At 41.9% G+C, this 25,425-nt stretch overlaps 1 protein-coding gene across 1 annotated transcript; it reads left to right on the forward strand.

Moving 5' to 3' along the window:
- MTNR1B (melatonin receptor 1B) lies at positions 1-25,425 on the forward strand. The gene is made up of 2 exons (XM_063304488.1): positions 1-250; positions 24,581-25,425. Exons 1-2 carry the CDS (start codon positions 1-3, stop codon positions 25,423-25,425), a joined length of 1,095 nt encoding a protein of 364 aa, XP_063160558.1.

Here is a 25,425-nt window from a genome sequence, read left to right on the forward strand (position 1 = left end):
ATGCTGGAGAATGGATCTCTGAGGAACTGCTGCGGGCTGGGCGGGCGAGGGGGCTTCGCCTTCCCCCAGGGCGGGGAGGAAGACGGGGAGGCGGCGGCGACTTCGTCGGCAGAGGCGGCGGCAGACCTGAGGCCGGGCTGGGTGGTCACGGTGCTGTCCAGCGTCCTGATCTTTACCACGGTGGTGGACGTGGTGGGAAGCCTGCTGGTCATCGTCTCGGTGTCCAAGAACCGCAAGCTCAGGAATGCAGGTAAGAGGGGAGGCAGCCCGCCGCGCGCGCCCCGAGGGAGGAATCATGTGTCTGCGAGTTCCACGGGACAAGACAAGCGCGGGGGAGGGGAGCGAGCGGGAAAGCACGCCAGGTGCTTCTCTCTCCCTTGGCTCGGTGGCTCGCCTTCCTCGACGCAAGGGGAAGCGGACCAAAGCGGGAACCGAGGCTCAGAGACCGGCGTTAAGTTTGCGCACGGAAACGCAGGCGCCTTTGCTGCAAGGAAAGGAAAGAAATGTTTACAACCCAAAATGGGAAGTTTACAGCTTAAAGAGTATGTGTTTTCTTCAATGCCATCCTTTGGATGGGGTGCCCCAAATGGACACGACATTGTCTAAGAATTTTACTAAGGCTCACGACCTCTGCTCCAGAAACAGTGAGATTCATTCTCACCTTAAGAGCCTAAGCAAAGGTCTTGTCAGACCAAAGTGTGCTCAAGTTTACGATCCTGTTTCCCAGAGGAACCAAGGAGGTCCCTTCCCCAGCCACAAGCATTCACAAAGGGTGCACCTTCCCTGTTGTTGCACCCCAACAACTAGTTCTGATATATTGCCTTTGACATGAAATCTCCATTTACTGAGCACAGCTAATAGCTGCTGATAAACCTACCCTCTACAAACTTTGGCTATTGGCTTGAACATTTTAAAATTCCAGATGATTCTGGTTGCAACATCCTTGAGTACCTCTTATTCCTTCTGTTCGTGCTCAGAGGCCACCAGGCCACATGTGCAAGATACACGCATATCTATTGCACTTTCCCCTTTCACAGTGAGGAACCTTATGCAATGCACAGAAAAGGGTAAGAAATAATAAAAGAAATTAAAGGTATGAGATTGAAAAAGGAAACAGAGTGAAAACAAGTCTACACCAACACCATTCATTGTCCCACTCCAGACCTTTCCATTTGGGCTTCCACGTTCATACATTGCCTTTTATTCTTTAAACTTCTCATCTCTTTCCTTTTGAGGATCTCATCAACTCTATCTAACATGGTGTACAAGTAGTCCTTGGTTAATGACTGCCCTGTTTAATGACTGTTTGAACTTACAATGATGCTGAAAAAGTAACTATGTGTGAAAGTTCAGGTAAAGGTATAAGAGCAAACAGCCTGAAACCAGTTTATTCTCTTTCCATTACAAGGGACATAAAACAGAGAAGTCCCTTGTCCCACACAGGTGGGAGAAAGACACACAAATCCGGTCCTTGATCTCACTGCAAATAGGGTTTGCATTTGACGTATAGCAGTTGCTGGAACACCTCAGGCTACTGAACAAGCTGCTAGTGCCTTACTCCTGCACCAGAAACAAGTGGCTCAGCATCAGAACTAGGTGATGATCCAGACAGATTATCTGAATCATTTGTGCAGTAGATGGGCAGATGCAGCAACCACTGGCCACAGTACCACTTTTACCACCACGATGCTACAATTCCCCCAGTTGCTTGCCTGCCAAGTATGATGGGAGTCACAAACAGGTGGTTTATGACCATCATTCAATGTGAACTGTGCACCTCTTTGAGAACAGCAGAATTTTCTACAGATTGCTCCCAAGTCCAGTTTATAATCGGCATTTTGACAGAGGAGCTGTAAAATGGCAACCCCCTTTTGGGAAATTAAGTTAACACCCTAAAGATAGACAATTGTACCTATTTCATAAGTGGACTGAGATCTGCCTTCAATGACACCATCAGATGAGCAAACTATGGGATCCAATGCTTACAACAAGGTTAACTTAGGACACAGGCGAATGTGTCAACTTTTTGCTTAGGATGTGAGCTGGAATGAAGTACTTTGACCTGTTTAGAGACCGTCTGTCAGATAAGCTACATCATTAGCTAATTTGACATAGAACTCCAGACCCCTTGGAAGTATGAATTTAGTGCTGCATGGTTATATGGATAACTTGACTGCACACAGGATGGAGTTGAAGAAAGATGCTACTACTCCCTGTCTTTCTCTCCTTCTCTCCTCCATCTGTTTATCAGAGTCTTTGTTTTTTTTAAATTAATTTTTATTTTAAAAAAAATTTACAAAGTAAAAACAATACAAATTTAAAGAAAAAAAGAAAGAAAAGAAAAGTGATAAGTAAATGTAAATTTTATTGTAAGCCACCCAGAGTCCCTCTTCTGGGGGAGATGGGTGGTAATAAAATTTGAATAATAATACATACATAAATAAATAAATAATGGAAAAGAAAGAAAGAAAGACAGCAAATAGAGAGAGATAAAGAAATGGCTTCCAGTCTTCTTTACAGCAGTTATACTGTAAATGCATTTATATTTTATTCTCTCTCTTTAAGGTTACTTCATGGCTCCCTTCTTTCCATATTCTACCCTTTCTAATCATCAAACCCATAAATCACAAGTTCATTTTTTCCATTTTCTGCAAAAAGTCCATAAGGGGTTTTCAACTCCAACACCAGACTCTGGAAGATTTTGGGAGCCAGAAGGCACACCTCTCACTTCACCATGCATTTTGTACTCAGGCAGCCTCCATATGTACAGGCCTGAATAGGTGATCTTTGGAAATGCCCCAAGTCACCTTTCCTTTAATTGGAAAATGGGAGAATTGTGTCATAATGGCCAAGTGTACGTTCCTCTTTCCCCAAGGAAACTTTATGGCTTTGTCATGCAGCCATCTAACTGAGCATCCTGGGGAGCCCAGACAAACTGGCTTTTATCAGTGTGTAGGCTTTCATCAGGCTTTCAGGAAACACGAGGAGACAGATCTGAGATGACAGCTGATTGTCAGTATGCAAGGAGGTGAGGCAGTGATAGCAAGCAGACTCTCACCAGATGACTCTTAGTACACAAAGACAACTGAAGTGGTAGCTGAGCTCTGGCCTGTGAACAGGGGACGGCTGCAGCAGATCACCTAGCCCTCCACAGACCATATGTTGACAATCACCACCATAAGGAGTAGCAAGTGAATCATGTAAGTTGTTATGGACAACAGCCCATGTAATTGTTAAAACAAGGACAGGACTATTCATTCAGATGTAAGGCCCATTGATTTTAATGGGACATAACAATCAACCTTCAGTCTGCTGGTTTCATCAACAAAGTTCATAGTATCCTTTATCTGTCTTGCTCACCGTCTCTCATCCCTTTCCTTGGCAGTCAGCATGAAGAAACAGCAAACAAACTAGTTATTTACAGTTTAGTTGATCTGAGAGTTTTTTCAGTTCAAGAAGAGAAACCCAAGTGTGTGCTCACCCCTCTGGTTCAACCCAGTGACTTTTAAACCTGCTTAGTTTCCCTGGATCATAGCTAGTACAAATTCTGAACTATGATTTAATTTGCTTGCTTTGCTGGGATGATCTTGATTTCACTTTCCTTTGGAGCTAGAAGGCAGGGAGTTCTGTCTGTTGCTGAAAGGGCTGCTGTATGAAAGAAGAGGAACCTTTCGTTTGCAATTCTTGAATTGCTCTTTTCAAAAAGTGTCTTGTTTTGTGAATGGTGGGATTAAGAGGATGAAGCATAGGAGGGAATCCTGGTTGGAACTTTAAATGATTCACATTCGGCACTCTTTACAAAATTCTCCCTCTCTAGAACATTTTGATCTCAGAGGGCTGGAATATAGAGGAACAAGCGCTCGTTTCAGCACCCGAGAGGTGGACAGTTCCCCTGTGTGTAAGGCAGAGAGAGACACAATAACTACACCACCTCTTTCTTTTCAGAGTAGTGTTTCTCAGCCTCTGCAAGTTTAAGAAGTGTGGACTTCAACTCCCAGAATTCCCCAGCCAGAATTCTGGGAGTTGAAGTCCACACCTCTTAAACTTATAGAGGTTGAGAAACACTGTTTTAGAGTACTGAAAGCAATCCCTTTTTCTCAGAACTTCGCATGATAAATAGATAGGTGTGTGTCAGCATGCTGAAGGAATCCTTCCTTCTTCCCTCCCTCCCTCCCTCCCTCCCTCCCTCCCTTCCTTCCTTCCTTCCTTCCTTCCTTCCTTCCTTCCTTCCTTCCTTCCTTCCTTCCTTCCTTCCTTCTTGGTGTCATTTTGCTTTATTTTTATTTAATTACAAGTGACAAATTGCACTGAAGTTGGTTAAGCTCATGTGAATGCTTTAAGCTGCAGTTCTTTACTCAGTTTATCTGGGAGTAAACCCCATTACAAAGGGACGTGGTGGTGCTGCGGGTTAAACCGCTGAGCAGCTGAGCTTGCTGATCAGAAGGTCGGTGGTTTGAATCCGCGTGACGGGGTGAGCTCCCGTTGCTAGTCCCAGCTCCTGCCAACCTAGCAGTTAGAAAACACACCAATGTGAGTAGATTAATAGGTACCACTTCGGCGGGCAGGTAACGGTGTTCCATGTAGTCATGCCAGCCACATGACCATGGAAGTGTCTTCGGACAAACGCCGGCTCTTCGGCTTTGAAACGGAGATGAGCACCGCCCCCTAGAGTCGGACCCGGCTGGACTTCATGTCAAGGGAAACCTTAACCTAAACCCCATTAATTCCCTGTAGGTACGCATAGGATTACAGTACATAAGTACAGCAAATACAAAAGGTATTAGTGTCCATTCATTCAATGAAATACTCTCTAGTTCTCAAAGCTTTTTCTGTGATCAGTATTTTAGTCTTAAATTTGGTCAATGACACAAGGGTGTGCATGCACACTTGTTCTCTTGGTTGACTCTTTAGAACAACAACAAAAAGCAGCTACCACTGCTAGTAATTTGATGAAGTCCTAGGAAGTTGAAGGTGTACTAAAGAAACTTAATGCTTTCGAGGTTAGTACATGACCTTGATCTAATCACTGTCTCTCAGACAAGCCTTGCTCAAAGGACTGTGACAGTAGAAGGAACAGGTGATTACAGATATTAACTTGATCTCATGGGATAATCAGTACGATTCTGGAATTAGAGCTTCAGGACAGGTCTTAAGAGCTCTAGGCTCTAACCTCTATCCAACCATGAAGCTCACTGGCCCCATCATACAGCTTGCCCTCCTGAGTAGTGTTGTTATAAGGATGAAATGAAAATGGAAGAACCATATCTGATATGTCTTGGAATCCTTGGATATACAGTAATTAAGTAAACAAATGAAATAATTGATAGGATACAAAATTAGTAAGGTTAGTAAACAATCAAAATCCAAAATATTAATCAGCTTGCTTTGCTCAGGACATCTGTTTCCAGTGCCAGGGGTTGAACATTCAATATATAAAGACGAATTGAGTCACTTTTCAGAGCCCTCATCTACCCAGGGTTAGAAGAAAATTCTTCCAGATCTGAGTATTTGGAGACAGATTTAAATCTCACAGTGGGCACATGATATTTTACATTGGTTGTAAAATAAAGATGAACTTAGGGCATGAAAGGCACAAAGGAAAGGAATCATTTTTGCAAAATCATCCTCATCTTAAAAAGTGAAATAAGCAGTTATACCTTACCTTGTGAATTTTGGGGTTGAGCAAGTACAATGTAACATATAAAACCTGATCCTTAACAATACTGATCTATTTCACAGAATTGCTTGCAAGATGGCATGACTACTGATTATTAATATTCATTTGCCTTTATTGCTGAAGTAAATATACATTCTTATGCTGTAATAAATATGTTAATTTTGAAGGTACCACAAAACATTTTGTTGTTTTTTTTACTCTGCTTATTCCTATTTCCATATTCATCAAATTGGCTCTGTCTTTTGTCATTTTCCTCCCTAACCTATAGTTTACCTCCAAGAGTATTATGCTGTTATCCAAACAGAGCTCACAGCTGAGTAACACTAATGATTCTGCTGAACATGAACACTATTATTGATTTTTTTTTTTAAAAAATCATACTAAAGAACTAAAGAAACTCCCTAGGCAGTGACCTTGAAATATACAATACTATGAATGACAGTGAGCCTCGTGTGGCACAGAGTGGTAGGCGGCAGTATTGCAACCAAAACTCTCCCCACGACCTGAGTTGGATCCCAGCAGAAGCTGGATTCTCGGGTAGCCGGCTCAGGTCGACTCAGCCTTCCATCCTTCTGAAGTCAGTAAAATGAGTACCCAGCTCACTGGGGAAGGTGACGACTGGGGAAGGCAATGGCAAACCACCCCGCTATAGTCTGCCAAGAAAACGTCGCAAAAGCGGCGTCCCCCCAAAGGGTCAGACGTGACTCGGTGCTTGCACAGGGGACCTTTCACATGAATGACAGTACTGAAAGCTGCTAAGAGATACAGGAAAACAAAGAATACCGCAATTCTCCTCTGAGTTTTTTGATGTACGTCATCCATTAGGATAACCAAGACTGTTTCTATCTTAACCCAGCTCTGAACCAAGATTGAAATGGCAGCAAATAACCCATGTCTTCTGCAGCAAACAAGTTATGAGAGGTTGGGATAAGATGCAGCATTTGCTGGAAAGTGTAGGATAGACACAAGTTAATGAAGATTGAAGAGCCTAATTTTTTCTGTATAAGCCTAAGCACAATCTCCTTAATGGCAAGGGTTCCCTTAAAGAAGTATTTATCACCAAGATCCAGATACTCAGGATCTACCCTAGATCTAGGGTTCTACCCTAGCAGATTTTGAAAGCCACAGCGGGGAAGGTTCTAGGAAATAGGCAGTGGCACTCAGGACTCCCCAAAATTTTATCCATATCTTCAATTTGAAAAATATTCAAAGCAGTAGGACCATATGGTATTCTAGCTGCTCCAGTATCTGATTCCATCAACAATGTGGAAATTTAGTGCAGAAACACAATATGCAGTGCAAACTGATTCCCAAAAGCTCTAGCATGGTCCCCCGAATTAACCGGAACCCTTACCATGTGAAAATGAAATAGTTTTGAAAATTGGTGTCATGTAGATAAAATAAGGGCAGAGAAATAAACTTTCCAAGCCTGTGGAAATCAACCCTGGTTGAGTTCAAACCAGAAATTTGAATTTCCAAGAGGGCATGGTTCAATCTGAGTTTTTGATTCAAGGTTCCAGGTCAAACTAATCTGAGTCAAGCCATTTTGAGATTCAGTTCAGAAAAAGATAGTGTCCCCTAGAGAACATCAGTCCTGTTAAACTTCAGCTAGCCACCTGTGAGGGTTTCACCACAGTGCATTTAAAAATGTTTCTGCCTGCCCATATTTAAGGCAAAGAGAACAGAGATGAAGTTGTAAGCTTGTATGATTCCTACTTATTTTTCTGGAGTGCTAGCCTTTGCGCAACACTGAAGAACTAACATTGACTTGCCCTAATGAGGTCGTGTGCTTTGCTGCTTCTGATTCCAGATTTTTGGGTGGGAGGAGAGCTACCATAGCTGGTTGGCAAGCTTTGACTGTCCCAGGAAGAACCTGTTATCACTGGCAGAGTTCAGTCAAGGTTGTAGCTTGCTGGTCACACTCTGGATAAGTTAATTAGCAGAGCAACAGCCCCAGGCTAACACAGTGAAATATAAAGACCCAGAGGTAGTGAGCAATAGAGAAAGAGGGTGGCACAGGAAAAAAAAATGGCATTCATGGGCTTAGCACCACCATTCCTTTTTAAAAGTAAATGTTTAGGCCAGCAATTCCCATCCGTTCATGGTTGAGAGACTTAAACCTGCCCCAATCATATGGGTTTTTTAAATTAAAAAACAGCATTTGACCCAAGGTTAGACTCTGGACTCATCAGTCTTGATCCCACATTCAGAGTGCTGAAAGCTGAGCTGGACTCCTCACTGTGTTGGCAGGAAATGTATCACTCCCTTCTCAAAGTTAATGCTTGTGGCTGGTCGTTTTAAGTGTAGGGATTAAATGGATGGGTTTTCAGGGGCATAGCTCTTGAATCTGCTTGGGACTTGAAAGAGGAGTGACTCGCTTTCAGCCCTGTTTGCAGAACTAGTTGAGAGCTGAGGAAATTAACGATGCCCAAAGCATGCTTACAAAGTTTTGGTAGGCTTGAATCTCATTGGCCAGCTGTACACATAAATGTATAACAACCCCAGAAGCTGCAGAAAAACCACTGAAGCTGTGAAGCCCTTTGATGTACTACTTCAGAGCAATTTGTCATTCACTTTACAAATCTGCTTCAGTGGGGTGATTCATCCAGAACTTCACTGAACCGGAACATACTTGGACAGCTTTGAAAAGCCCTAAATATTTCTTCTCTACTATCATCACCACAACAAAAGCCCTGAAAATGGACTACCATCCATGCTCATCCAGTGGCTCCCTGACTCATATATTCTGCTAGCTGATGAACTCATGAGAGTGCCTGGGACTGCAAGAAGATCAAACCAGTCCATCCTCCAGGAAATCAAGCCAGACTGCTCACTTGAGGGAATGATGTTAAAGGCCAAACTGAAATACTTTGGCCACATAATGAGAAGACAGGACACCCTGGAGAAGATGCTGATGCTAGGGAGAGTGGAGGGCAAAAGGAAGAGGGGCCGACCAAGGGCAAGATGGATAGATGATATTCTAGAGGTGACGGACTCGTCCCTGGGGGAGCTGGGGGTGTTGACGACCGGCAGGAAGCTCTGGCGTGGGCTGGTCCATGAAGTCACGAAGAGTCAGAAGTGACTAAATGAATAAACAACAACAAAATGAACTCATGACCCTTTGGGGAGTGAGAACCACATGTGGATATTGTGTCAGAGGCTGCACTTAGTGAGATAAAGGGAAAGTAAATATGGTTAGAACATAAAATAGTTATGCCCAAGGCAACAACATCAGTACAAAAAGTGTTATCCACTTTTTTCATAAGTTGATTTCCCCACCCTATCTATTCTCTCCTAACTTCTACAGTAAGTCTTTAAAATCACCAATGTGCATGTATTTAAAAAATAGCAGTGTCTGTGATGAAGGGAAGCTGACAAGAAAAAGATGCATATGGGATTCCTGCTGCAAGTTGGGTTTCCATTTCACATTCTATGTGTCCTGCTTGATTAACTTTGATAGAGTTTGTGAAATCTTGAATCACGCCAGCTAAGGCAGTCCTGAACTCCTACTCCAAGACTGCATTCATCAACTCAGAAAATTATGCTGTTGAACCAAGTGGTGGATGTTGCACCAACATAATATTTATCCTGTCCCTTATACTGAGTACCAGGAACTAGAATCTGAAAATGGTGGGCTGTTGGAAAGTAGTTTTGATTTAGCAGCCTTCCAACATTCCTTTCAGTGCCCCAGAGTTGGTGGGGCCCAACTCTGCATTTTGCAAGCTTCATTATTTTGAAGGGGCAAGAGGGATGCTCGTTTCACACATACACAACATACACAAACACACCTCTGGACCCTCTATTTAAAGTGAGCCTGGTCCTAGCCACTTTTGATTTATGCACCTCAACAAGATTGCCTGTTGTAGCCTTAATAAGTTGCACATCTTGGCTACCTTTCCAGCTTCCTTTGTTGATGCTATTTGATTAGTCTTTGAGAAAACATTATGGCACCTGGAAGGGTCATCACAACCAAAGGCATCTTTTGCTAACGGTACGACAACAAAGCCAGCATACAAGCTAATCCAAACACAGTTAGCAGTTGTTATTGTTTTGAAGACATAACGCAGTCTGGACACCATCCATGTATCCTGTTTTATCATTTTCTGATAGAGTAGAGCTGATGTCTTGGTATCAAGCTGTTATAGTATGGAGACGAACAATTGGGAAAAGGATGGGCAAAATCCCGAAGGATCTCCTGAGAAATATGAGGGATAGCTCCCCGATTACTCTCCTCCAAACTGAAATTAAGAGAAAATCTATAAGGCAGGTAAAAAAGTCTTTTGAGATAAAGAATCTCTGAAGAGTTGGAGGGTCTCTTTGCTCCAGACCCATGCACTACAATTGGTTAGATGGTAGCCATTGCCAGACCTTTGAGGTAGTCCAGACAAGAAGCATACCCAGTCTTTGAGTTGGCAGAAAATTATGCCAGCATGAAATGTGTTGCTTTTATTGCTGATCCATTTTTGGTCTCAATTGCCTCCCAGTCATTACTAGCTGTCACACTTTTTCCCAAGGTATTGGGTGATAAAGCTTAATAGATATTATATACTTTGAGACTGCCCTTGGATGGTATAAGAATAAGGACAACTTAAGCCTTTCCCATGTGTTGGCATTTCTTTGTTTTTGCAAGGACCAAGCCATTAAGGTTACTATGGTAACAAATCACTCTAGCAGAGTCAGAAGGTCAAACTTAAGTATCCTTAGTTTTGGGTGTGAAAAGGCATTACTATATAAGGTAAAAGCTCCTGATTTGCCTGGAGGGCAGCTTGCCTGGGCTTGTTAGTTTCAGTTTCCTTTTTTCTACACAGCCTTCCTCCCAGTCCTCTCTGAGCACGTGTGAATGCACAAGCTTGTAAATGGTTTTGTGCTTTCTGTAAATACATTTATTTTTATAGAAATGCCTGGTGTGTGTGTGTGTGTGTGTTTTTTCCTGATCTCTTCGGCCAAAGACTTTCCAGCACACTCTAACATCATGCATGGGCTAGAGATGAAATGAAGACAATGTCATGGGACACGGCATAAAAAAAGAAGTTGCCAAGGCATGCTGGTGCTACAGTAAGGTTAAATGAAGAAAGGGTCTTTAAAATTCATAGAAGGAAAACTTCTTCATTGTATGCCATCTGCAACCACCTTCCCCACAAAAAGGCTCTTTTGGGGGGGTCTCTCTTTGGGTTGAGATTTTTGGAAAAGGGAGTTGGTATATCATGGGGAACTTAAAATGGGGATTCCCCAGGCCTGCCTGTCTACCACAAACACTTATGAAAGGGAGTCAACAGAGGTAACTTATAACTATGCTGGGGCACTGGGCCTCTTCTAAAGACCAAATATGCATAAGAGGGTTGGGGTAATGTTGGACAAAGCTTCCTTATATTGTCATTGCTCAACTACAGTTCCTTTATTAGCCTTGGTTCATCAAAGTCATTAGCAGAGGTTCTACACACACACACACACATGGTTCAGTTTGGGACCATTTGTATGCAAAGGGTATATTCTATTATTGACTTAAGGTCCAGTCCTTGCTGATAGGAGGACTTGGACAGATAAGTCCAGGAATCAAAAAAATGCTTGGGTAGGACATGTGGACCTCAGATGCTGCTGGACTACAGCTCACAGCATCCCCAATTGGCCACAACTCCCAAGAATGCTAAGAGCTGTAATTCAGAAATGTCTTGAATTATAGAAGTCCCATGCAAGAATTTTTCTTCCTTGAAAGTTGGATTGGTGGCTGATATTCTGTTAACAAACCCTTGTTTTTAATAATGAACATGTGGGCTAGAAATGTTATACATAAATAACCGTTTGGATCATCTCAAGGTTCTCTAACTCTGGTCTAATTCCAGGTAGAGAGTTCTGCTATTCATGAAACCTGGCATCCTATGGCTTTTGGAGAAGGCTCATGTGAGTTCAGGATTGGCCCTAAAGGGAAAAACTGAGATAGGCCAGCTTGCAAATATGAATACTTAATTCAATTCAATTAAACATACCATGAAAACTACAACGCAGGGATTATCTCTGCTTGAAGTCTCTAAGACAGAAATCCTGGACTGAAATAGATAAGCAATGAACAATCTTCTGAATCATCTCTGAATCTCTTTTAAAGGTGCAGAAGGCAGCAAGGGGGGTAACCTCAACAGTCAGTTAGTAATACTTGGTTTTTAATGATTAAATAAGAGATGGGAAGACACCTAGGAGGATTTCAGGTGACTTTAACTCTTGCCCCATACTTAAGTTAGGCTGTGTTGAGTCTGATGGAATGCATTCCATGAAGATCATCTGAAATGTCAGGTTGATTCATCAACCAAGCATAGCATGTGGTGCAAATTTATCTATCTATCTATCTATCTATCTATCTATCTATCTATCAAATTTGTCACCACCCATCTCCTCCGACCAGAGGGACTCTGGGCGGTTTACAACACAAAATAAATATACAATAAAAACTCAAATAAAAACAAAAATGCAGCCACTAGGTCTATAACTGGGTAAGGTATTCTATTAACACAATGAATGAGATAGATCAGCCTGCAAAAATGATAAAGTAATTAATTCAGTTAAATTAAAAACACATTGTGGAAAACACACTTCAGAGATTACCTCTGCAGTCTGAAAGGCTGGGCCAAAAATGATGAGCAATCAGCAGTTGTGTGAATTTCTTTAAACATGGAGGAGGCAAAAAAGGCCCTAAGCTCAAAAGGATAATATTAATTCAATTAGTGGTTGCATGAATTGTTTCTAATGAGAAATAACAGATGCTGGAAATGTTCAGAGATTTTCAAGAGAGCTTAATCTTTTGTTTTGCATGCAGTCCTGAGCTGGATTGGAGTCCATGTATCTGCTCTTTGAATAGGAAAAAAAAACTTGGTTCCAAAGAGTTTTCCTCTTAGACAAGTAGGGGATGTAGGGTAAAGAACAAAGTTTACAACCCCAGTGAAACCTATTTACCCGCATCTTACCTGTTACTTACTCCTGATAACCATTCCCATAGCTGCTAATGGTCAAACTGATGTCAATGTTTAGCCTGGCCCTCCATGCTTGACATCTAGGGTGGAAAAAATGTAAAATCTCCTTCAAGCTGAGGAGGGGGAAATGTGGACATGGGTGGGATGGCGTCATCATGCAAATGATGTGACTTACAAACTTTTGTCAGTTGTTTTACATCTTTACATAATCAGGCCACTTGTACAATGATCATCTAGTAATGCAAGTGTCACGCTGACATCATCACAGCTTGATTATAGTCCTTATGGAATACGGATTAAAATCAGAATACATAATTAATTTTTAAAAATGGGACAACAGAGGGGAAATTTCTGAATCCCATCAGTTCAAGCCTGTACTTTTGGCTTTCTTAAGGCTACTGAATCTGTGATACAAAAATCCAGATAACATTTGATTGTTGGCAGAGTGCTAGAAAGCATTTGGCCCAGGAGAGATCAGAAAAGTCACACACCAGGCATTTCTATAAAAATAATTTTATTTACAGAAAACAAACATATTTAAAGGCTGTTTGCTGAGAGGAGAGATTTCTCTCAGCTGCATATTCTCTGCAAGCCTACACAGAAGGGAAACTGAAACTAAAACAAGTCCAGGCAAGTTCCTCCCCTTAGGCAATGCAACCATTAACAAGTGAAAAGGGGACAATTAAATTCAACCTCTTCATCCGGCCAAAATGATTAGTTACCATAGTAACCTTAATCTGTAGTAGAAAACATATTAACATTGATGGCAGCCAAGAGAAACAGGAAATGAATGTTTGCTACCATCTAATGGTCATTCAGATTTTTGCAGCCCAGATCTGGTAATCCTAGCCCTCCTTCTTTTCCTATAGAATTATAATGGCAAAAGATGGAAATGGGGTGGGTGAATACCTCTATAAAGGCCCATATATGAACACCACATGGAAACCTTTCTGTACAATCCCTGGATTTGCTCTAGACTACCTGAATTTATACCTAAAATCTTGATAAAATAGTTAAGAGCAGAGACATCACACTGACAACAAAGGTCCGCATAGTTAAAGCAATGGTGTTCCCCATAGTAACATATGGCTGCGAGGGCTGGACCATAAGGAAGGCTGAGCGAAGGAAGATCGATGCTTTTGAACTGTGGTGTTGGAGGAAAATTCTGAGAGTGCCTTGGACTGCAAGAAGATCAAACCAGTCCATCCTCCAGGAAATCAAGCCAGACTGCTCACTTGAGGGAATGATATTAAAGGCAAAACTGAAATACTTTGGCCACATAATGAGAAGACAGGACACCCTGGAGAAGATGCTGATGCTGGGGAGAGTGGAGGGCAAAAGGAAGAGGGACCGACCAAGGGCAAGGTGGATGGATGATATTCTAGAGGTGACGGACTCGTCCCTGGGGGGGCTGGGGGTGTTGACGACCAACAGGAAGCTCTGGCGTGGGCTGGTCCATGAAGTCACGAAGAGTCGGAAGCGACTGAACGAATAAACAACAAAAAACCTGAATTCAGCTCAGAAGATACGTTGTCAACCCCTTGTAATCTGTTAAAGTAAAGAAATAGTTTCAGGGAACTGTGCTTGATATTTGCTGGATGGAGAACAGAATATATTTCATGGGGCTGCCCTTGAAGAGCATTTGGAAACTTCAGCTGGTACAGAATGCAGCTGCCCAGGTTGTAAATAGTGTCGGCTACTTAGCACACGTAACACCACTGTTTCAGGAGCTGCATTGGTTGCCGGTGTGTTTCTGGGTGCAATTCAAGGTTCTGGCTGTCACTTCTAAAGCCCTTCATGGCTTGGGACTGGGTTACCTGAGGGACCGTCTTCTCCCAGTTGTTTCTGCCCGTCCAATTTGATCTGATAGGTTGGGCATGCTGCAGGTCCCGTCAGCCAAGGCATGTCAGTTGGTGGGGACTAGAAGGAAGTCCTCATCCTTTGGAACATCCTATCCCCTGAAATTTTGGGAAGACCCCCAATTACTTTGGGGGGGCATTTGGGGACCATTGAAGTTTGCTACCTCCAAATGGTGGCCGGTAAGATGATTATTTCTTACTGTTGTTTTGTTTTGAACCCTATTCAAAACATCTTTTATTTATTTTATTTATTTATTTATCAAATTTGTCACCGCCCATCTCCTCCGACCAGAGGGACTCTGGGCGGTTTACAATACAGAATAAATATACAATAAAATTTGAATAAATATACAATAAAATTCAAATAAATATACAATAAAATTCAAATAAATATACAATAAAATTCAAATAAAATCCCATTAAAACTAAAAGTATTTCTTAACTACCCCAGCTCATAAAATCCAGATGGCTATGATCTCCTTCAGTCATTGCGTAGGAGGGGCACTTCAAGGCACTAGCCAACCCCAAGTATGTCAATTCTCCTCCCCGCCCCAAGCCCAGTGGCAGAGCCAGGTCTTCAGCTTCCTCCGGAAGGCGAGGAGCGATGGGACTAGCCTCACCTCTGGGGGCAGATGTTCCAAAGGGCGGGCACTACTGCCGAGAAGGCCCGCCTCCTGGACCCCGCCAGATGGAATTCTCTTATCGATGCAGCATGCCCTCTCTGCCCTCATGTAAGCCTCTTGGAGTTTCCAGAAGTGGAGCAGCATATAAGTGACAAATCAAATAGTATACATAAATATAAAATATTATAGGCCAAAGACATTCCCATGGAATGTTCATCTTAGTAATAGAATACACAATAAAATAAGCTGCCCCTAGAGGTACATTTGACCATGACCTACCTCTCATTCCAGAATGCCCTGAAGACCATCCTGTTCCAATAGAACTTTGGCCCATAATTTGTTTTATTTATTCATCAGCTTATACCCTTAGGTGTCACTATTTTTATGAGGATTGCTATTTTAATGAGGTTGGGTTTGGGTTGTTGCATTTTGTTCTTATATCTTTGTTGTGGAATTATGGTTAAATGATTAAAAAATATATTGGAGTAAATGCTTTGAAGCTATCTCGTTGAAATGTTCAGAAAGTTAATGTATTCTGAAAAGTCTAACATCCCAGCTATTTTTATCGCATTTTGCTAAAAAATGAAGCAACTGCAGGAGTTCTGATACTTCCACATTACAGTCCATGTTCAAATCTTTTATCAAATCAAATCTTAAACTAGTCTGAATGAGAATCTTGTTGTCTTTGAGATCTGAGATGCAAAGACTTTGAGAAAGTCAGATAAGTTTTGCCATCTTTGAATCTCAATTTGAAACCAAATTTTGGCTGATCCTTACATGTGAAATAATAATATTTTCATGAAAACATCCAAAGAACATCCACAGAATTCTGTGGAAATGGTCTTCACCCCTGCAAACCGTTCAGCCCGTTCAGTCGTGTCTGACTCTCGGAGACCGCCTGGACAAGTCCCTGCAGTTTTCTTGGCAAGGTTTTTCAGAAGTGGTTTGCCATTGCCTCCTTCCTAGGGCTGAGAGAAAGTGACTGGCCCAAGGTCACCCAGCCGGCTTCGTGCCCAAGGCAGAACTAGAACTCACAGTCTCCCAGTTTCTAGCCTGATGTCTTAACCACTACACCAAACTGGTTCTCTCTCTCTCTCTGCGTATATCCATACACAAATAATCTTCAAGCTGGCAGAATTCCTTGGGCTTCTGATCACAACTGCAGTGTGCCATTGCTTTATTGTACAATATTGTGTTAATAACAATTTGCTAGGGACGATTTACTGTTTGGAAACAAAGATGCCCTCGAGTCAGACTTGATTGCTGGTGAATACATGGACATGACAATGAAGTTTTCTTGGCAATACTGTAGAAGCAGTTAGTCATCACCTTCTGATATGGGTTTCCAGCTTCCTAGACCAGTCACAGCCCTAGGATTTCTTGGTGCTCTCACAGCAAGTTTGGATCCCGCTTAGCCTTTTTAGGGATCAACAAACACTGGCAAGTGCTGTGGGCACAACCTTTTTCAAGTCTTGCTGACCGCATGAAGATAATCATGCAGTTTTCTTGGCAACAGTTAGGGTTGGTTGATCATTGTTTTGTTGCAGGATGTTATTTTTATTTCCCAGGCTCACCTAGAGCCCTGGAGTTCCTAATAACGTCCCATTCAACTATTAACCAGACCTAACCTTTCTTAAATGTCTAGCCCAGATAGGTTCACACAGGTGCTGTCACCTGGAATGAACAACCTTGCTACCCCTTGGAAATCTGCTCTTTAATTTCAGCCATTTATGTTTCTTTGCAGCTTTTAGACAAAGGGTCAGGCTCACTACAAGGCTGCTACATTTCATAGATACTCAACTTGTCATGGCTTGACTAGGCTCTAGACTTGCTTGGCTTACAGCTGACAGACCCATGACCAGGTATGTCCAGAGAAGACCCTGTTGCATAATAGGAAGAAGCCTAAAATACTTCATTGCCCTCCATCTCTGTGAAAGTGCAATTCTGTTTGTATAAACACGGAAGTCCAATTCGGATGCTTCCTTAGCCCATCCTTCCACATTTTGCTCTGTGCTTCTTAACCTGGAACCTGAACAACTGTTGATTGTTGACATAGTGAGTGTCCTAACAGTCAGGAACCACGCTGAGACAAGGAATAGGTCTCTAGTGTTTTATTACTGCTACATTAGACAGAAAATCCTAACAAACTGAAGAAGCGTGGGAAAAACCCAGACAGATAAAGCCCAAAAGTCAAGGCGGGTCTGATCTGTGTCTCTTTGAATGGCTGCTCAACTCCTCACTACTATGCATGCGTTTTCCCCCCTGGATAGGGGCCCCCTCCTGCTCACCATCAGTACTCATGACATCTAGCATCTCCTTCGTAAGAAATTTGGGCTGTCAACTTAACTCCTACTGAAAGAGGGGAAAAATAATTTCAAACCTTACTGTATAATTACATCTCAGGCTAGTTAATCTGGGGGCCTCTTAATTCTGCTATTCAGTTCTTGCACAAGACAAATTAGAAATGTGGAGTCCTTGGTGCTCTCTGAACCTTGTTGTTTTCTTGCAGATGTTTCATTGCCAGACTAGGCAGCATCTTCAGTGCGATTCTTTCAGATTAGGAAGAAAATACAAAGATTCTCTCTTAGTCTTCCTTTTATTGTTAGCCACACTTCTCTGCCTCTTATGGAGGACCACAGAGACTGATTTGTCACCCTGGGAGGGAGAACTTTTTTCTTTTCTTTTTCCTACATCCTTTTGCATTCTTTACAGCCTGCATAGGAGGAGAACATGTTATAAAGGAAAGATTGCAAAATTGGCCAAAAAAAAACAACCCCTCACTGCTTGGTCTAGAAGCTTTATAGATATATTTAGTGGTTGCTTCACACAACATGCTTAACATGTTTATTAAGTTAACTATCTTTTCAATTCATGTAATACATTGAATCATAAACTAAGCAAAGGGGAGGGGGTTGCTCAACATGCTAAGCAATGAAAAGATAACCATGGTTAAAACCACTCAAGCTCAGCCTATTTTACAAATACAGCTGGTAGATTTTAAATGATCTAGTTAAGTGTGTTGTGTGAGCCTAGTTGGTAGGTCAATTCAGCATAGTGCAGGTATATAGCTTCATAGTAGTTATGGCAGGTAAAGGTAAAGGTTCCCAGGCTTAGACTTTCATACTTTGGGCACATCATCAGGAAAGGCAGATCACTTGAAAAGGACATCATGTTTGGTAAAGTCGAGGGCCAGTGGAAAAGAGGAAGACCTTCAATGCGATGGATTGACACAATTACCACAACAATAGATGCAAACATTGGAACAGTCAGGCACATGGTGCAAGACCAAACAGCATTTCGTTCTGTTATACATAGGGTCGCCATGAGTCATAAACAACTCGACAGCAACTAACAACAGCAACATTTATGGCAGGACTACTCACAGAGCCTGTTTGTGGGATAACTGAGTCAGATGGATAGCATGTTGTGTGAACTCTCTAACCCAACAACTCAGCCCAGAACAGCTTGGGTCAACTGTATCATCTAAATAACTTACTTGGGGTTAAGTGTTCCTGTTTTCCCCATTCCTTAAATTAGCCATGTCAGATGCATTTGGGGAAAAGAACGGTAGGAATTATCTCTTCCACCACCTCAACATCATTCTTGTTGAACTACTACTGACTGATATGAGGCTATGAGAGAAGGAATGTAAGGAGTTTGGTGTGGGGTTTTGCGTGGGAGGGGATTGTTGTTAAAATCCAATCTTAAATCCTAGGATCCTGTGCATCATCATGAAAAAGAGGTCAAGGTTTCTGTGATGTAGGTGCAGAAGAACGTAGGAATCTAGATTGGAGAATTTATAATTCCACCACTCTGCTAGACTTGCTCACTCAAGAGATTCAGCCAAGCTTTAGGTGAAGGCTACCCTATTGTACTATTAACTCCTCTGTTTCCTTGCTGTCTACAAAACCTCCATGTATGGTGATGTATCTATGATGTATCTAGTAGGCTCTAATTCCTCTTTCTAATAGGAGCAGATGGTGAAGACCAGCAATGGCTTATACAGACCCTTGACCCTTCAAGCACATAGTGGCTGAATCCACACCTCCTGCATTTACTAGGGGAGAAAAGTCTAGAGTTTCCAAACCTTTTGAAGATTCAGTTTGGTTGCTATGGACCCATCTGGCAATTCAGACACCAATTCAGAGGCTGGAAAATTACAGTACAGCCAGCTTCTAAGAAAAAGCAAGAAATGCGCTTCACTGGGATGGAACACAAGTCAGTACCACAAGGCAGGAGAGAAAGAGGCCAAGCAGGAGAAATATGCAACAGAGAAGCCATACTCTTTCAGAAACCATCCATCCAATGATGCATAGTCTATCTATTCTAGGAACCAGATCAATGTTTCCCAATCTTGGCAGGTTCCAGATGGGTGGATTTCAAATCTCCAGAATATTCAGCAGTAGCTATCTTGGCTGGGAAATTCTGTGAGCTGAAATCCATCCATCTGGAATTTGCCAGGGTTGGAAAACACTAAAGTAGACTATCAATGAGAAACCTACTGCCATAAAATTATGTGCATCGTCCAATTTCAGTCTATTTTAGGAATCCTCCAGCAAGCAGGAAGTTCAGAGAACTTGCAAAAGCCAGTTTGTCTGTACTAACTGCTGAATAGAGAGTAAGAGAGAAAGAGGGATGTCAGGGAGGGGAGTGAGAGACTCAGAAAGAAAGTTATAGAAGAACATATAAAAGGCATATGGGACTCTCAGAGTCAGCAGTGGACATCCTGATAACTTTGGCAGATGTTGCATTATGTAGAGACTTGTCACCATATTTATGAAAATATAGTCAGTAGAATGCTAAGTTCCAAGACCATGGTGCCCCAAGGAATCTAATCAGGAGCACTTCCACACAACCAGCATTTCTGTCCCTGATAAAGCAATCTGAATAGGACCCATGATCATCTTCACTTTGGCCAAGTGAATACTGACACTCAGAAAATGTACAGGGAACACTGATCCATGTTCTTCCTCCAGCTGACCAACCAGAGAGTGCAGTCAGTTGTGTAATCAGTGTCCTTTCCCTTGAGTTGCCTTTGGACTTTCCCTTGTGGGGTCTTTCCTGCTACTACCTTCCCATTTTTCGACATGCAAAATATAAAATAAAATCTGAGCATATGGGAGAAAGGAGTGGCTATGGGTGGCTGTGGAATTCAGGGCATTGAAGTCCACACTCCTTAAAGTTGCCAAGGTTGAGAAACACTGGACTAGATGATCTATAAGTACCTTTCAACCCAATGATTCTCTGAATTCACAGAAATTCTGAAAGAACCTAGCTTGGGTTGCTCTCTCTTTCACATCAAAGATTCTCTGCCTATGAAAAGCTTGAATCAATTTGAATATAGATTTCTCAGCCCACTGATTGTCACTAATAATATCCTACCTGGAACCCGTTTACAGCCCTTCGGTGAATATAACCCTGAATGGTGCGATTAAGAAACAAGAATTTAGGAAGCAAACTGGAGCCTTATTGTTGGGTAAGGAATACCTAGCACTGTTTATTTATGATCACACAAGCATAGCATAGTTATGCCTTTTCCATCCATGCTGTCAGTATGCTTTTCAAAAAGAGACTGCAACCTTTTGAGATTAAACAATGGCTTGTTTTTCCATCTGAAAGCAACAGGTATCCTACTGTAGAATCAATATACTTTGCTTTTGTTCTTTTACAAAATATTATTTGTTTCATCTATGCCTATAAAGACAAAAAAGATTGTAGAAGTTACACAGATAGTTAACAAAGGGTGGGGTGGGGGGCTTAAAACAAATCCTAGTGTGCTGTTTATTCTTTTTTAATGAGCACGAGATGGCAACAGAGAATCATTTTAATCTCCTTCATTAATACAGAATGGAAAGATCAGCTAGGGAGACAATAACTGAGCAACTTCATGTGTGAGGGCAGCAGTTCATATTTCTCTTTCAAGAGAAGGGGAAGAATCAAGGTAGGAAAAGAGATTTTCCGATCTGCAGGAAGGTTAGAGGATTTATGGATAGGGAAGTGTCATTATTGCAGAGGGCTCACCCAGGCCTTCAAAACAGTTAGAACTACAATTCCCATCCAGTACAACTGAGAGCACCAAGTTGGGGGAGGCCAGATTAATCTGCTAGTTATTAAGTGGGTGTGTGGGCTGTGGTCCACAGTCTCAGAGTTACTCAGTACAACCTCAGTTTCTTTGGATACGTTGAGCAAGATGATGCGTGGGAGAGTGCTGCCCTAGTAGAACCATGAGTTTTTTTATTAAGTTTTTATTGTGATGGGGCGGGGCTTACTGTTTTGTGAGCTGCCCAGGATTGTGGTTATAATGTAAGTCTTTTAAAAGTGAATAAAATACAAATACTAATGTAGCCTTGTAAATAAGCCCACAGATATTCTAAACCCCCAAGAGGCTAGCAATCCATGATCTTGCATTGGATATGGCAGAGAAATCCTTTCTTTGAGCACGTAAATCTTTGCAATTTAGCTTTTTAAAAATGGGCAGGCCACCTGTGAAGTGGCTGGTCATTAAGATTTGTTTAGACTCAGCTCTGACCTGGTACAAAACAGAGTGTAATAGATTGCAAGGAAAGTCCTGTTATTCCCCATAACATGGGTAAATCTGACTTCTGATCAATACCAACTTCATGATAGAGGCAGGTGGTCACCTAGCTGTTTCAGTTTCAAGATGCCCCCTGAAATGGGCAGAGCCATCCTCCACAACCTCACAAAACAACACAGAAAGAGTTCAGAATACTCTGCCCCTTTTTTGTTGGTCTGTTCACTTATGTGCAATGAAATACATGTTCCCTGTGGTTACCAAGTGAGCTATTAACTATAAAACGTCGTTTGCATAGCTTTGCATAGGTTATAATAAATGGAAGACTGAGGAAACAGCACTTTTAGAGCACTGACTCAGGAGAGGTAGTAAGACCAAGAGAAGATAGAGTTGTAATTAGTTACTGCAGTTCACAGAGACAGATGCTGCCTCAATCACAGATTCTGATGGCTTAGGTAAAGTTTTCCCTTGACATTAAGTCCAGTTGTGTCCAACTCACATCCTACATTCCAAAGGTTTGCTGGAAGGGGATAGTCTTAGCCTCTTTCTGAAAGAATAACACAAAGATGCCACTCTAATCTCAGGAGGGAGAGTATTACACAGGGCAGGGGTGGCCACCAAAAAAATCTGTGCCTGAGCCACCCCCTGTCTAACCTTAAAAAGGGAGATCAGAAGCATGCTGTTCCAGATCTAATACCCAGGAGACTCAGAGAAGATGGGTCCAATAGATATAAGAGACCCCAGCCATAAAAGTCATTGGATTGTACCCAGTGCCAAAATATGGGAACCAATTTTGTGAATCAAGGCCAAAACAGAAGAAGGCAAATGCCCTGATCTTGCATAGTTGAGTGGTAGACTCTGTAGAGAGGTCCACTTCCATCTGCTGGAACACAAGTAGACTGCCCCATGGTAAAGCAAAGGACACCATTCACAGAACCATAGACTTGGAAGGGAGTGTTTAAACCACTGAGATAAATTCCCCATTCAGTACAGGAATCCAAATTAATGCATCCCCAACAGATACCTGTCTGAATGTGTACAGTAAGGAAAAGGTCACAATTTCTCTGGGCCATGGGCTTCACTGATGAACTGCCTACTGTGTGGCAGTTCTGACATTCGGTTAGAGTTTACCTCCATTCTAATGGGTGCACGAAGAATTGATTTTCAACCCTTACTGCTTGACCTGGTAAAGTCAGGGACTGGCCACACGCAGGATTGTTGGGGAGGAGCCAACACATGTGATGTGGTACTTTTCATATGTGTTAACATACTAGGGCATAATGTTGGAACAGGATTAGGAAGCTGTATACTTCAACAGTTGCTTTGTAAAACTTCACTGCATACCTTTCATAGTTCTCCAAAACTGTTTTCACAAGTCCTTTCTGAGTAGAGATTATAGCCATTTCCTTTTTAATGACTTGTAGCATCTTCACTGCATCAGTTAGAAGTGATATAAAGTTTGTCTTCATTACTGTTGTTTTTGACACAACAATGGTGGCATGACTTTAGAATACCTTTAAATACCTAGAATACCTCTAGAGGGGAAATAGATGATAGAGGTAGAGGTAGAGGTGGAGATGGAAATGAGCTCTCCGATCAAAATAAGCAGAAACAAACCAGGACAAAGACCTGAGGATGGGAAAAGACCAGTTTTAATCATGGCTACGCCCATTAGAATAATGGGATTTAGTTATATGGATTCCCAGGGTAGGTGTTTGTGTTCTAATGTATCTGCAGAAGAGTGATCAAAATGCTGATGTGTTGCTTTATCTCTTCATTCCTATCAATAGAAGGGAATATCTGTAGCTCAGGGTTGAACTGTGGAGTCCTTGGTGTTCTCTGAGCTTGGTTGTTTTCTTGCAGATGTTTCATTACCCAAGCAGGTAACATTTTCAGTGCTGGAAGGGAGTGGGGTTTGCTCTTCATTTATGTACAGTAGCTTGCCCTGTCAGAGTTGGTGGGGTTGTTGAACTACCAAGGAGAAAATGACTTCATGTAGTGGCTCAAAATAATGAACAAAATTCAATAATAATAACAACAACAACTTTGCAAATATGTTAAAACGTCCCAAAGCAAGACATTGCATCAGACCCCCCACAAATCCTCCAGAAAAGCTCTCTTTTCAACTTTTTCCAGAAGACAGATCATGTTGGAGATAAGCAGACCTACAAAGGGAGGCCATTCCAGAGGGGCAGTTCTATCACAGAATAACCATGGTTCCAGACTTGAGTTCCTCAAATCTCCTGAAAATGGGGACAACCAGCTGCTTCTCCCAACATGAGAATCAAAGAGGTTGGGTTGACTCTAGTGGAGAAATGTGGTCCTTTCAGCATGGAGACATCATACATCATGGCCAAGTGTTGATATGTCCTATGTGACAGTGTAAGATATTAAACATGGGGAAATATGGCTTACTTGGTTTTTGGTTTATATTAAATCTAGCTTTCTTTAAATCATTATTTTAGAGTTCATTTATCTATTACACTGCTTTTATCTATGGAGTTGAGAGCAATACATTTCTACAATGCTAATTCTTATATGTGGCCCTCCAACCTATTTTATCCTCAACAACCTTATTACATAAATTATGTTCAGAGTGAGTAGCTGGCCATGGATCACCTGAAGGATTTCTTGGTGGCATCTTGATATAAACCTAGGTCTTCTTCATCCACCTCCTGGAAAAGCTTGAGCTGAATGTTCTTCCCTAAGAACTTTGAATCCAGCCCTATGTCTTAAATAAAGAAATAACAGATATATGTACAGATCCCAACATTCAGCTTTTTAAGTGCCAAGTTCTAGAGGAATTTTTTTTTAATTGAAGCATGCATATAGTCTTGAAATTTGTTGTTTGCATCTGAAAGAGTTTCTCATTTTGGGATATCCAGTACATAACACTTGACTTTGTTCCTCTCTCTTTTTGTCTTTTTCAGGCAATGTGTTTGTGGTTAGCCTGGCACTGGCAGATTTAGTAGTGGCCTTGTACCCTTATCCTTTAGTCCTTGTTGCCCTTTTTCACAATGGCTGGTCATTGGGGGAAACACACTGCAAAGCAAGCGGCTTTGTGATGGGATTGAGCGTTATAGGCTCCATCTTCAACATCACCGCCATTGCAGTAAACCGATACTGTTACATATGCCACAGTTTTGCATACAATAAAGTATATAGCTGGCAGAACACAATGCTCTATGTCTGTCTGATCTGGATTCTGACAGTGGTCGCAACTGTACCAAACTTTTTTGTTGGCTCTCTCAAGTATGATCAAAGGATCTATTCATGCACGTTCACTCAAACAGCCAGTTCCTGCTACACCATTGCTGTTGTCGTCATCCACTTCATCCTACCAATCACCATCGTGAGCTTCTGCTACTTGCGGATCTGGATTCTGGTGATACGAGTAAAGAAGAAAGTCAAATCGGAATTGAAGCTGAAGCTGAAGCTGAAACCAAGCGACTTCCGAAACTTCCTCACCATGTTTGTTGTCTTTGTGATCTTTGCCTTTTGCTGGGCACCTTTGAACTTAATAGGTCTGGCTGTGGCAATTAATCCTTCAGAAATAGCACCCAAAGTTCCTGAGTGGTTGTTTGTTGTGAGCTACTTCATGGCCTACTTCAACAGTTGCCTTAATGCAATAATCTACGGACTTCTGAACCAAAATTTTCGGAAGGAATATAAACGAATCCTAATGTCACTGTGGACACCCACGCTGTTTCTTCAGAACACTTCCAAATGGGGGGACAGAAGTTCAGAAGAGCAAACCTTCACCTGCTTTAAATAA

This window comes from Candoia aspera, chromosome 5 (genome assembly GCF_035149785.1).
Source record: "Candoia aspera isolate rCanAsp1 chromosome 5, rCanAsp1.hap2, whole genome shotgun sequence".
Classification (NCBI taxonomy): domain Eukaryota; kingdom Metazoa; phylum Chordata; class Lepidosauria; order Squamata; family Boidae; genus Candoia; species Candoia aspera.